The 14031-nt window shown below is 43.5% G+C and overlaps 1 protein-coding gene across 2 annotated transcripts in view; it reads right to left on the reverse strand.

The window, feature by feature from the left end:
- Nucleotides 1-974: 974 nt before the first annotated feature.
- LOC134948818 (rho GTPase-activating protein 20-like) overlaps nt 975-14031 on the reverse strand; it is a 249261-nt gene continuing 236204 nt past the window's right edge. For both annotated transcript variants that reach the window (XM_063937064.1, XM_063937065.1), the window contains 4 exons: nt 10769-10878; nt 8795-8984; nt 5020-5137; nt 975-3776 (listed from right to left, as the gene is read on the reverse strand). In XM_063937064.1, the coding sequence (XP_063793134.1) occupies nt 2071-3776; nt 5020-5137; nt 8795-8984; nt 10769-10878 (2124 nt within the window). In that variant the 3' untranslated portion in view covers nt 975-2070. The remainder of the gene's footprint in view (nt 3777-5019; nt 5138-8794; nt 8985-10768; nt 10879-14031) is intronic.

Below are 14031 nucleotides of genomic sequence, written 5' to 3' on the forward strand. Positions count from 1 at the left end.
ACCATTTTCCCCTCTTACCACATACTTTGCATGATTCCTATATGTTAAACATACTCTAATATATAAAAGTGATCTGTCGGGATCCCGACCGCCGGGATCCTTATCGGGTCCCCTGATAAGAATCTGCTTTGTAGTAATACAATGTTATAACATGCCCCACACCTTGCTAATCAACATGCGCACACCATCACCATCATCCATTCTCTTCTATTCTATATGCCGGCACTCTGTACAGGGTTACAGTGTATTACCCTTGCATTCGTCCAACAAGGCAAAGCTGCCAATGCGTAATCTATGGAGTACTGTAACTAACGGTTTTCCATAACGGTGTGTACGAGTCCTTCCTTGTGTAGCAGAAGAATGAAAATCAATCGTTGTAAATTGTCTTATTAATTGTGGGATATTCATTTAAAACTCAAGTGAACATTTCATTTCTTCTTAGCATTGTGCCTTTACGTCTCTTAAAAATCAAGTATCGGACACTCCAACCTACCTGCATATGAGATACTATTAATTAACAGTTTATTGCACACTTTAATTATAAGTGTTTTAACATGAATGAATGTTTCTCTATTGTAGTTGTATTGTGATCTATAAAGACTCAGACAATATAGTAGTATCACATATTTATCCCAGAGGCAGCATATAATGCTGAAACACACTCTAGCAATGTGTACCCAGCCGATATGTCCGCCCAACGGGCCACCGTATCGGAACCTGAGTACGATGTTAATGAAGGAAACTAGTGATATCGTCAGGTTTGATATGCAGCACATTAAACCTGACGATGTCACTAGCGATCACCGGCACCCACATATCGGGCACACACTGCTTGATATGCGCCGATGTGAGCGATGTGTCGGCCAATCCACCAGATCGGACAACATATCGCTGTGTGTACCCAGCTTAAATGTACGTGATTTCACAGGGAATGTCATTTACCATATAAACAGATGTCTTTGTTACAAAATGCATTGTGGATTTCATTCTGAGATTTATTTCAGCTATGCTTCTTGACAGCCATGTACAGTAAATTCACCTTTTATAGAACTACATGTCCCAGACCCACCAGAAGTACACTACAGGGGTACAGTGTGTCCTTCACACCAGAGTTTTTAATCTTTCTTACAACAACCATAAGCTAGAAACCATGGGTGGGGAACCTTTGGCCCTCCAGCTGTTGTTGAACTACACATACCAGCATGCCCTGCTACAGTTTTGTTATTTGGCTATGCTAAAACTATTGCAGGGTATGCTGGGATGTGTAGTTCAATAACAGCTGGAGGGCCACAGGTTTCCCACCCCTGCTATAAACCATTCCTGTCTCTTCATACACTACACTGCCCGGACGATATGTCAATGTACATTTATTCTTTCTCACTGGTACATACTTTTTGATCTGTTATGATTACATTGAATTAATAAATACTGTTTTTTTTACCTATTTTTCTGAAAACAAGACAATACATTAAGGTATTTGCAGTAAACAAATTAAACACTTGCTTTCATTGTCTAACTGCATTAAACAGGTAACATCTCATGGCTGATTGGTAAATGCAGTGTTAGCAAACGAGTCTGTAGGAAACCTACAGTATATGTAAACATATGTTCTGTTTATCAGTACGAGTCATTCTATTATACTGTATGCACATACACAACCATGCAAACATTTTGAACATTGTGTCAAACATAGGAGAATGCTTGATCTCCTCAGTCAGGTAAGCTATAAATAATATAGTTTGTAAAAACATTTTCAGCATGTGGTCCTTTTCACTAGTTTCTCAGCTGGTTTTGGAGAGGAGCTGGGCACTACAGTATGTTAGTGTATGAAAGGGGGTTATAAAAAAAAGATTCCCCACTTAAACTTAAGAAGAACTTACAGAGCAGTCACCTGGTTGCACATTATAAAATTTCACTCAAAACTGTGAAAATATACAAAATAAACTTTTTACTTGATCCAAAGCTTTGTAATACTAAACTGTTAACATCTTAAACTTTGTATAGCATTTACATTCGCAGCATCATTTTGCATTTGATACAAAAAAATAAAATCATTTTCGCTGCCCATTTTTATACAAATGATTCTTCTACGAAACAACTCTGTTCCTTTGTCTTCTTGGTCTCATCTTGAACCAGTGAGTTACAGCTTTCAGTTTTATTCTGGGCCAGTTTGCTTTCCACACTCACTGCTTGAGAAGTAGACTTAGGGCTGCTGTACTTGAAATAGTCCCTCACAGTGTTCTTGACAGAAGATGGTAAAGTTATACGGATAGTCTGAGTGAAGGATGCTATGGTCTTGTTATGGCTTTTAGTAAGTGTTATTTCTTTGGTGGTTTCCTCCTTTTTGGACTCTTCTAAACGGTGCTTAGAATTGTTTAAAACCTCATTGTCTATAACTATGGAAGAAAGGTTTTCAGGTTTGTTACTCATTGTTGGCTCATTTTTAGGGTCACTGTTAAGTACACGTTTGAGTTGTGTTTGCCAGTAAGGTTTCTCTAATTCTGGTTGTTGCCTCCTGGACACTGAATGCAGTACCAGTGGTGTATTTTGACCATAGAATACTGTCTGTGGTATTTGGAATTGTGTGCTTTTAGAGCCTGAGCTACTGGTATCTGCATTTACTTTCTGGTCATTCAGATTTTCTACTGTCATTATATTAGGAGACATAAAAAACGTGACCTTCGTACGCTGAAGACCCTCACCATTGGAAGATTCTGGTGGTCTCCTAATCTCAATGTGCTTGACAGAGGTTTCTTTATGAACACAATGCCCATTTTCTAGATCTGCTTCAGTTCTGACATGGTATCCTTCAACTCTTGATTCCTTTGGAGATGTGCCACTGTCTTTGGCTTGTACAGAGTAGTTACAGTTGCGACTTGATTCCTTGTCAACACATACATTCTGGATACCACTTTGAACTGGGACTTTATTGGTGGCTGTATCATTCTCCCCTACACAGCCATTCACTTTTGATTCCCACTGCATCTCCCACGATTCGAGATCACAAGAGTTGCCACCAAAAAGTGTTGACAAAGGTATATGCCACTCTTTTAATTTCTTTTTGGTAATTTCTGGGGATAGTGTGTGCAATCTGGCTGATGTCCCGAACATAAATGGTAAAGAGGTGACCTCACTGGGGCTAAATACTGAGGACTCTGAGCAATAAGAGAAAGCACTGTCCAAGGAACTTAGGGAGGAGATGGAGGGGGAGGTGGTAGTGGAAGACAGGCTTGAAAAGCTTGATCTGTTTGAAGGGCTTGGCTTTTGTGGACTCTTCTCCTTCATTATTGTATTAGCTTGGGTAGACTTCCAATAGCCTCGTTGAGTGTTTTTCATGCTAGGACCCAGTTTGTGGTTTAGCAGCTTCTGACTCTCCAGACACAGCTGTTTTAGTTTATTTATGTAATCAAATTGATTGTGTATGATGGTGGCATCACAGCTAGACTGTCGGGCCACTGGTTCATGGTCCTCAGCAGGAAGCCTGGAACTGAGACATACACTTGGTTCTGAAGAGCATCGGTCTCTGGCTGGACAGAGGCAACATGCAGAATCTAAGCAGTTCAATGGGTCAGTGCTATAACAGTCTAAGATGTCCATATTTGTTTTGCTCTGATAACAGGCAGCTATTTCACTAAAGAGGTCCCAATCTTTATTTTCCGCTAGTAGCAAAGACTCATCAAAAACAACATTTTCATCTTTCAGTTCTAACTTGTCCAAATCTGAAGCCACAAATTCAAGCTCATCAGAGGAATCTTGTCCCTGGATCATATGTATGCCTGTAAAGAAATGTTTTGTCAGGTGAAAAAATCCTAGTATGCTGTTAGACAACATCACTTGAAAATATTTAAAAATAAAAAACTTAGTCTATTTAAATCCCACATCCTTTGCTGTAACCAGCTTACATGGATGGTTCTCTTCTGGTGCATACTGAAATATTCTATGTGAACATAATACGTAGAACATGGTGCAGCTTATGGCAGGACCCACATTTCTAAAGTGCATTTCCAAATAAGATGATGCAGTCTGCAACCCGTGAAACACATCATTTACATTTGAAGTCATGGAAACCACAGAATGTACTTAATGAACTGTCATCTGATCTTTCTTTTAATATAACCTTTCTCAAGCAGGTTCCTCTTCCCTCATGTGCGTTTCCTTCCCTTACTTATACTATCATCTATGCCATACTCCCTACAATGGCACCTAACCCTTCGTTTCTGCCATCTTGCTGCTTATTTGAGTGCTATGACCACTGATGCCGCAATGTGTATAAGCCATGTCCTAGTCCTGCATTGTCTTGTTCTGTAAGTCGCTGTTTTCCTGTTTTGCTCAATTGTTTATGTACTTTATAAGACGCTACAGAATCCTTGTGGTGCCATATAAATAAAGGATAATAATAATAAAAATAAATAAACACTAACTCTTTTATCAACTTGTGGGAGCATATTTGATTGATATGGACAAGAAAGTCATAATTTGTCCTGTTTAAAAGACATATTCCAGATAACTTGCATTCTGGATTTCCCTACATCTCATCAAGGAGGCAAAATCTACCAGTCAAATTAAACCGGGCTCAAATGCGCCCTGTGCTGGCAGCCCCTCTGAGCGCTCGATGTCATGATGTTGTATGCATGACATCATTCTGTTGAGCAGAGGAGGTGTGGACAGCAATACCAGTAAGTACAGCGCTGACATGAGTGTCCAGTGGATGACCTGAGTGTCGACCCCTAGTTAAGGCCCTACTACCGCTTACCTCTGACTAGAGGAGTGGCACAAATCCCATACTCCATATATAATAGTCTTGTATTTTAAATTGTGACAGTATAATCCCAACAATGTGATTATTTTAGTGATTGGATTAACTTCAGTGTTCTATTTTGCTTATTCATAATAGTCACAAAAGGAAAATAAATACCATATTTTTAGAATTTCTTAATGCCGTAATATACGTTAATAAGAAATTACATTTAATGGGCAAAATTCATTATATGTTAAATATGCCCTTGAGTAAAACATTACCTGTTAATTCCTCAGTGGTTCCTGAGTCTTGGTTTTTGTGTTTGGTAAACAAAGATTCAGCATCTTGCCCAAAGATAAGCTGATAATTCTCTATCAGAAACTGTATCAGAAGAGCCACCTGTATGAAAACATCAACACTGGGATGATTGGTGGTTGTGCACCTTAAACAATTACTTTATTTTTCAAGGCCTACATAATATAATGTGCTCTAATTAAGAAGACAGAGTAATTTTCCATGCATGAGATATTTTGGTCTTTCTTTTTGTACTATTTTATTAACTTGAAAAAAAAAAAGTATGTCTTAATTATTCAAAATGTCGACATATTAAGGATATCCGAAAAAACGGAACAAAGTGTGCAGACATGCCAACTATAAAGTGTAATACCATGTAATTCAAAGGAAGAACCCAGCCAGGAACCCCTGCTTAGTGTGAAAGGACTCCCCGGTACACTCACAGTTTCCATCATTGAGGGAAATATTTCTATAATTAGGATGTTTGGAATGTAAGATAGCAAATATACAAAATAAGCACACAGTGATCTCTGCCCTGAAATGCTTACACTGGACGTTCAAAATACACACACAAAAACAGAATTTTACTACAGATAAGGAGTAAATGAGCCATTTACTTTTCCAAATTACCTTTTCTGCATTAAATAGGTAACAGGCACCAAAAGCACATCACGTATCTCACATATAATGCTGCCAGTAACCTTTTCCATTCAATTATCCTGATAGCCAGTGACTTAGTGATGGGGGATATTTATTCCTGGGCACTGGTCAACAGGAGAAACTGTCGGTGGACTAGAGGTGACTCCGTGTATAGGGCAGTCGGCTGATACGCAGGCAGAGAAAATGCTTCCTGACTGCTTTGATTGTGAATTACACATCCTCTGCATGCCTCCCAGTGAATGGCTGTCCACATGCTGATTGGTGGATGGCAGCAGGGACAGATCTAGACATTTCTTTTAGGGGGGGCGGTTTAAGAATCAATGCGGACTTCTCCCCTCTCTACTCATTACTCCTCCCACTTCTAGTCCAGCCCCTCCCAAACGCAAAATATGAAACTTTCAAAGCAATGGGGAATTTAGCTGTTTTTGTGTGTGAGATAAGAGTAGTATATTATTTTTTATTAAATTGTATTGTGATGCTAACTAATAAATGAGCAGCAGTGGGGGTCAGGGTGAAAGTCTGTGGCTGCACCTAAGAAAGGTGTACAGCACTGCCTGTAGTCTGTCTGTGAGGAGACATGTCTCATGTTACAAGCAGTCTGCACAGACCTCTCTCTTCACCCAATGCTGCTGCTATCACACAGAATGCATGTCTCCCTTCACTGAGTGCTGAAGTCTGACCTGTATGCAGACGGGTTCACTACGGCTGGCCGGCGGTCGGGCTCCCGGCGACCAGCATCCCGGCGCCGGGAGCCCGACCGCCGGCTTACCGACAGCTTGGCGAGCGCAAATGAGCCCCTTGCGGGCTCGCTGCGCTCGCCACGCTACGGGCACGGTGGCGCGCTACGCGCGCCACACTATTTTATTCTCCCTCTATGGGGGTCGTGGACCCCCACGAGGGAAAATAAGTGTCGGTATGCCGGCTGTCGGGCTCCCGGCGCCGGTATACTGAGCGCCGGGAGCCCGACCGCCGGCAAACAGAAGACCACCCATGCAGACATCAGCCGTTGCACAGTGCACACATACCGGACACTGATCTCCGTTACAAGCTGCAGACAAGGAGATTGGAATTTCTGAGGGGAGAAGGAAGGTGAGGAGGGGGGCTCCTCCTGCAGCTCAGTCAGGAGACATGATGCAGGGCAGACACTGGTGAGATGCGAGAGACTCCCAATCCCAGTAATGCTTTGCAACAGGCTGACCAGGCTCACACACAGGGAGACCAGGGGAGAGCGGAGGAGCAGGGGAGGAAGGCCAGCTCTGATTGGCTGGGACTCGGGAGAGCTCTCTCCTCCCTCTGCACAAGTGCTCAGCTCAATCCCGTCTATCTGTCTCACCCAGCTGTGACTCACTCTGCTGTGGGAGGGCCTAATGCAGATCTCCGGCACACTGTGTGCAAAGCAGCACATGGAAGGGAGCTGTATGTTAGGGGGGGCGGTCGCCCCGTTCGCCCCCCCCCCTAAATCCGGCCCTGTATGGCAGGAGCTATCCACCAGTCAGAGTGCTGACAGCTATGGAGGCATGCGGAGAGACATCACAGCATTGTCGGACCGGGGCATGAAGGGCCCACCGGGGGAATGCTGGGATAGCGGCCCATACTTAAGGGTGTGGCCAGCCTAAATACACAATAGTTTAGTGCAGTGTAATGCAACATATCTACCATGTATAATACAAGTGCACAGTCTGGAACCTGATCCCTAGAGGAAGGAGTGGACACTCAGGCAGTGGGGCCTACCGGTGGTTTCCCTGGTACCCCTGTGGGACAGTCCGACCCTGCATCACAGGGCCGCAGGAGGGTAATTTTTTTTTTAAATTGAAGTCTTATTTTGTGCATAGGGAGAGGACTGTCAGATCAGGGGTCTGCTTTTATTAATTGAGGGGGGGTGGCATTTGTGCATCTGATCAAGGGTCTGACTTTATTAATGAGGGGAGGGGTCAGTTGGTGTCTGATTTGAATTGTTTTGCCCAGGGCCTACAATGCTCTTTAGACGGCCTTCATTTGATCCCACTGCTGTCATCATTTAGCAACTCGAAATTGGTCAGTCAATTTATTAAACATAAAAATGGGTAAACTTTTACAAAAACCAAGAACATCCAGTTTCTGATAAGATCTAGTATGGCATCGAGACATTAGCACAAAAGATCCCTGTTTTATAACTGAATGTTATTCCACACCTTGTAGGACATAACAACCTTGAAGAGAGATGAAGTGGGCACAGATGAAGTACCAACCAACCAGCTCCTGTCACTTTTCAAACACAGCATGCAACATGACAGTTAGGAGCTGATTGACTGGTACTTTATCTCCATCCACTTTATTTCTCTCCAAGGCTTAGTACATAGGGGGTACTTCAGAGTTGATCATAGATGTGCTAAATTTAGCACATCTACGATCATTTACTCTGACATGCGGGGGGATGCCTACCCGCCGCGCTCCAGGTAACAGCGGCTGCATGTGACATTACACAGCCGCCGCGGCCCCCCCCCCCCCCAACATGCCTTCGTTGTCTGGACTGCGCCCCACCAACGGCATTCTAATGCCGTTGGCACGCCCCCTCCCGCCCCGCGACCGTCAATCAGGCAGAGGCGACCGCAGCTAGTGAGATGCTGATAGCATCTAACTGGGCTCCCTGGGTTTCGACAGCGATGCAGTCTGAATTACCCCCTTAGACCCCGTAGTCCTGCAATGTATGTCCACAGTACTGAAAATTTTTACTTTTTACACTCAGAGTTAAAGCAGACCACCTATATTTAGTGTATTTAGGGCCCGAGTCATGTTTGTAAGTAAAGCAAAAAAAGCAAGCAACTTTGTGTGTGGAACAAACTATGTTGCCAAGCAAGGGGAACAAATACATTTATATTTTTTTCTGTGCAGGGTAAATGCTGGCTTCTTTTGCATGAATCCCACAAATGTTAAGACAGCTTTATATTTACACTGCAATTTAGATTTCAGTTTGAACTCACCCCACCCAAATCTAACTCTCTCTGCACATGTTACATCTGCCCCACATGGTTTTGCTCAATTGCTTGCTTTTTTGCTTTACTTACAAAAATGAATCAAGCTCTTAATACCATAGAATAACTTGTCTTGTCATTCTGAGTTTACCTTTTTTGTTGACTTGCTCTCCTCTTCTGGGTCATTCACAGTGGGCAGCCATAACATAGTGGGAGCTATGCAGAGTGCAAGGTTGGAAGCAGTCATCTGATTCTCTTCAGAGTTCTCCTCAATGTGAGTCAGTACAGCAAACAAATGCTGTAGCAAAATGTAATTAGCTTCCGGAAGCTGCTCCAACAGGCTAGAAATAGTAAATTGTGTAAATTGGGTTTCCTAAAGCAAGCAGCGACCAAATACCTGTATTGTTACAGAGTAGGAAAAATAGTCTGTGTCATAGGAGTGCAATGCCTGTTCAAAGACTGGCTTCATCCAGTACCACAGAGCATGAAATCCACCCATTCTCCTGTAGACTTCATCCTATAGGTCACCTCATTGAATGTTGTTAAGATGCCGGCTGTCGGGATCCCGGCATCCGGAATGCTGACGCCGGAATCCCGACAGCCATCAGAATGCTGATGCCAGAATCCCAACAGAGTCAGGAGACCTATGCCAGAATCCCATCAGCCGGCATCACGACCATAAGTATTGCGGGCGGATTTGGGACAGGGGTGTGTGTGTTAGGTTTTGGCGCCTCCTGGGGGGGTTACGGTTAGGCTGTGGAGGGGCTGGAGGTTAGGGATAGGCACCATTGGGGGGGGGGGGGGGTAGGTTTATGCACTAAGAGGGGAGGGTTAGGCTACGGGGCAAAGGGGTTAGGTTTAGGCAACACCGGGGGGAGGTTAGGGTTTGGCTGCAGGAAGGGAGGGCTAGGGTGTAGGGGACAGGGGGGAACAGTCTTACCTCCCTTGGGATACCAGTATCGGTATTCTGACCGCCGGCATCCCATACGCCAGCAAATCATACTGAACCCCACCCAATACTGTATATCAACAAGCACAATAGCTGTGGCCATAACCCAGTGTGCCAACTTTATGCATATAATGTGTACATACTTGGGCTACAGCTAAGGCTTGTAAGTTGTACATATTATTCTTAAATCCCCTGCGAGTTGTGTTGTTAAAAAAGAAAGCAAATATGCAGTAACCATTTGGGCAAACTGGTATAAAGTCACAATAACCAAACCCTGAGAAAAAAGAAATAAAAAATGGATTGCTGCAATTATGCATATAATAAAAGTGGATGTATTAGATCCATTATTTGCAAATCTGCATATGATGTTGAAATATGCTTTGTTTGGGAGTATGCACAGTACACATTTGCGCAATAAGCGAACCTGACTCTGTATGAGTCCCAGTATGTCTGAAGGAAGGAAGGACCATTATAAATACAATTCAAATGCAGTTGGCTTCCCAAGTGCTGGAAACTTATAAACTTCTACAGCATACAAGGTAATATTTTCACTCTGCTTTTTTTTAAATCAGAGCTAACCCATGAAAGGCTTACCATAGTGGTGGAATGCTTATGTGGAGTATTAAAGGTTTTAAACAATTTTTTTCTTTTGAGCTAAATACTTTACACTCATATAATAAGAATATATCATTGTTTATAAGGACATATCATTGTTTAACTAGAAATGTTTTTAAAAAACCTCCTCAGATGCACAGAAGGGAAGCGGTTACAATACCACTAGTCGGGATCCCGGAGGTCACGATGCCAACGCCGGAATCCCAAGTAGTGGTGAAATACTGCCGCTGGAATCCCAGCGCCACAGGCTTTTCTACCTCTATGGCTGTCCACGACACCCATAGAGAGAGAATCTAACCTGTGGCGAGCACAGCGAACCACCGTACCCAGCAGCGTGGCGAGTGCAGCAAGCCCGCATGGTTTTTTCTAGCGCTCACCCCGCTGTCGGCATACCGATGGACATGATCCCGCTGTCGGTATATTGATGGCCGGAATCCCGGCTGACAGTTTTTTCCAATGATCCTGCACAGAATACTTTAACAGATATCAGTAGGTTACTCAACCCCTCTGGGAAGCAGTTGACCCTTTGTACATATACTCCTCATTCTGTTGTGAACTAACCTTTTTATGACTTTTATCTTATATTCAGGTTTCCCCATTTCTGTAACCTCCATCCATAGTCCGTACATGTCTGAGGATAGAATACTGTCAGGAATATTGCGCAGAAAATCCTAAATCAAATATACACGTATAGTAGGATGGTCAGTTCACCAAGAGATATATACTAACAAAGACATAAAGAAAAAAGCAAACAAATGGCTTCAGTAGTATTGTTCCATACATCATTACAATTGCATTATTTACAACATTAGACCTGAACATCGACAACAGTGGTTAAACTGCTCCATGGCCCCTGTTAGTTCCCAAGGCCCCTGTCCTGCTCTCAAAATAACAGAGACCTGGCCTAATCAGGGATTTACTGTGTATGTGCCAAACTAAGGGGCACCCACACTGCTATTTGGAGACCAAAGCAGAGGATCGAAAAGCTAGAGAGGTACATTATATGCAGGCCTTTACTAAAATGATTCTATGATGCTGGCCATGCACCCTTCCCGCCCTGGCCAATACTATACAGATTTTTATATTTGTTAGGAACTTTTACCTCATAAATTAAGTGGGCCATTTTTAATTTTATGAAGCAAACAATGATAAGTGCCATTTATTTATACAAGGGGGGAATGCTTTATTATTAGTGAAATTAATGAGGGACATATAACTACAGTATATTATTTCTAAAAATAATTGCACCCCAATAAAATAAGTGAACATAACGGTTAATAATAAGTTTAAGTATAAGTATTTATTTAAGTAAGATGACAGGATTATATCTTTATTAAACAAGAGAACCAACACTTGAGCCTACCCCTAGAAGGCTGGCCCAAAGCTAATTAGCACTGGGCTGTTAGAGAAGGGAAGGGAGTGTTTTTTTAAAATATATAATTCATTATTTTTTACATATTCCGACAGGTAAGACAGCTCAAACACTACTTTTTCTCTCAAAACCATGTCTAAAAAGATGGCCATTTTATACAATCCACACATTTATAGATCATATGGTTTGTGTACTTGCCAGTTAAGGAAAATAGGTTGGCATTTTTAAACCATGCAATTTAAAAATATAGAATTAAGAGGGGTTGTTCAGGTTCAATCTCTCCCCTGTGATCTCCTGTGCAGTTTCCTGATAATCGGGAAACTGCACATGTGCTAGAGATGAGCGCCGGAAATTTTTCGGGTTTTGTGTTTTGGTTTTGGGTTCGGTTCCGCGGCCGTGTTTTGGGTTCGACCGCGTTTTGGCAAAACCTCACCGAATTTTTTTTGTCGGATTCGGGTGTGTTTTGGATTCGGGTGTTTTTTTCCAAAAAACCTAAAAAACAGCTTAAATCATAGAATTTGGCGGTCATTTTGATCCCAAAGTATTATTAACCTCAAAAACCATAATTTCCACTCATTTTCAGTCTATTCTGAATACCTCACACCTCACAATATTATTTTTAGTCCTAAAATTTGCACCGAGGTCGCTGTGTGAGTAAGATAAGTGACCCTAGTGGCCGACACAAACACCGGGCCCATCTAGGAGTGGCACTGCAGTGTCACGCAGGATGGCCCTTCCAAAAAACCCTCCCCAAACAGCACATGACGCAAAGAAAAAAAGAGGCGCAATGAGGTAGCTGTGTGAGTAAGATTAGCGACCCTAGTGGCCGACACAAACACCGGGCCCATCTAGGAGTGGCACTGCAGTGTCACGCAGGATGTCCCTTCCAAAAAACCCTCCCCAAACAGCACATGACGCAAAGAAAAAAAGAGGCGCAATGAGGTAGCTGTGTGAGTAAGATAAGCGACCCTAGTGGCCGACACAAACACCGGGCCCATCTAGGAGTGTCACTGCAGTGTCACGCAGGATGTCCCTTCCAAAAAACCCTCCCCAAACAGCACATGACGCAAAGAAAAAAAGAGGCGCAATGAGGTAGCTGTGTGAGTAAGATAAGCGACCCTAGTGGCCGACACAAACACCGGGCCCATCTAGGAGTGGCACTGCAGTGTCACGCAGGATGTCCCTTCCAAAAAACCCTCCCCAAACAGCACATGACGCAAAGAAAAAGAAAAGAAAAAAGAGGTGCAAGATGGAATTGTCCTTGGGCCCTCCCACCCACCCTTATGTTGTATAAACAAAACAGGACATGCACACTTTAACCAACCCATCATTTCAGTGACAGGGTCTGCCACACGACTGTGACTGATATGACGGGTTGGTTTGGACCCCCCCCAAAAAAGAAGCAATTAATCTCTCCTTGCACAAACTGGCTCTACAGAGGCAAGATGTCCACCTCATCATCACCCTCCGATATATCACCGTGTACATCCCCCTCCTCACAGATTATCAATTCGTCCCCACTGGAATCCACCATCTCAGCTTCCTGTGTACTTTGTGGAGGCAATTGCTGCTGGTCAATGTCTCCGCGGAGGAATTGATTATAATTCATTTTAATGAACATCATCTTCTCCACATTTTCTGGATGTAACCTCGTACGCCGATTGCTGACAAGGTGAGCGGCGGCACTAAACACTCTTTCGGAGTACACACTTGTGGGAGGGCAACTTAGGTAGAATAAAGCCAGTTTGTGCAAGGGCCTCCAAATTGCCTCTTTTTCCTGCCAGTATAAGTACGGACTGTGTGACGTGCCTACTTGGATGCGGTCACTCATATAATCCTCCACCATTCTATCAATGTTGAGAGAATCATATGCAGTGACAGTAGACGACATGTCCGTAATCGTTGTCAGGTCCTTCAGTCCGGACCAGATGTCAGCATCAGCAGTCGCTCCAGACTGCCCTGCATCACCGCCAGCGGGTGGGCTCGGAATTCTGAGCCTTTTCCTCGCACCCCCAGTTGCGGGAGAATGTGAAGGAGGAGATGTTGACAGGTCGCGTTCCGCTTGACTTGACAATTTTGTCACCAGCAGGTCTTTCAACCCCAGCAGACTTGTGTCTGCCGGAAAGAGAGATCCAAGGTAGGCTTTAAATCTAGGATCGAGCACGGTGGCCAAAATGTAGTGCTCTGATTTCAACAGATTGACCACCCGTGAATCCTTGTTAAGCGAATTAAGGGCTCCATCCACAAGTCCCACATGCCTAGCGGAATCGCTCCGTGTTAGCTCCTCCTTCAATGTCTCCAGCTTCTTCTGCAAAAGCCTGATGAGGGGAATGACCTGACTCAGGCTGGCAGTGTCTGAACTGACTTCACGTGTGGCAAGTTCAAAGGGCATCAGAACCTTGCACAACGTTGAAATCATTCTCCACTGCGCTTGAGACAGGTGCATTCCACC

This window comes from Pseudophryne corroboree, chromosome 8, assembly GCF_028390025.1.
Source record: "Pseudophryne corroboree isolate aPseCor3 chromosome 8, aPseCor3.hap2, whole genome shotgun sequence".
Lineage (NCBI taxonomy): Eukaryota > Metazoa > Chordata > Amphibia > Anura > Myobatrachidae > Pseudophryne > Pseudophryne corroboree.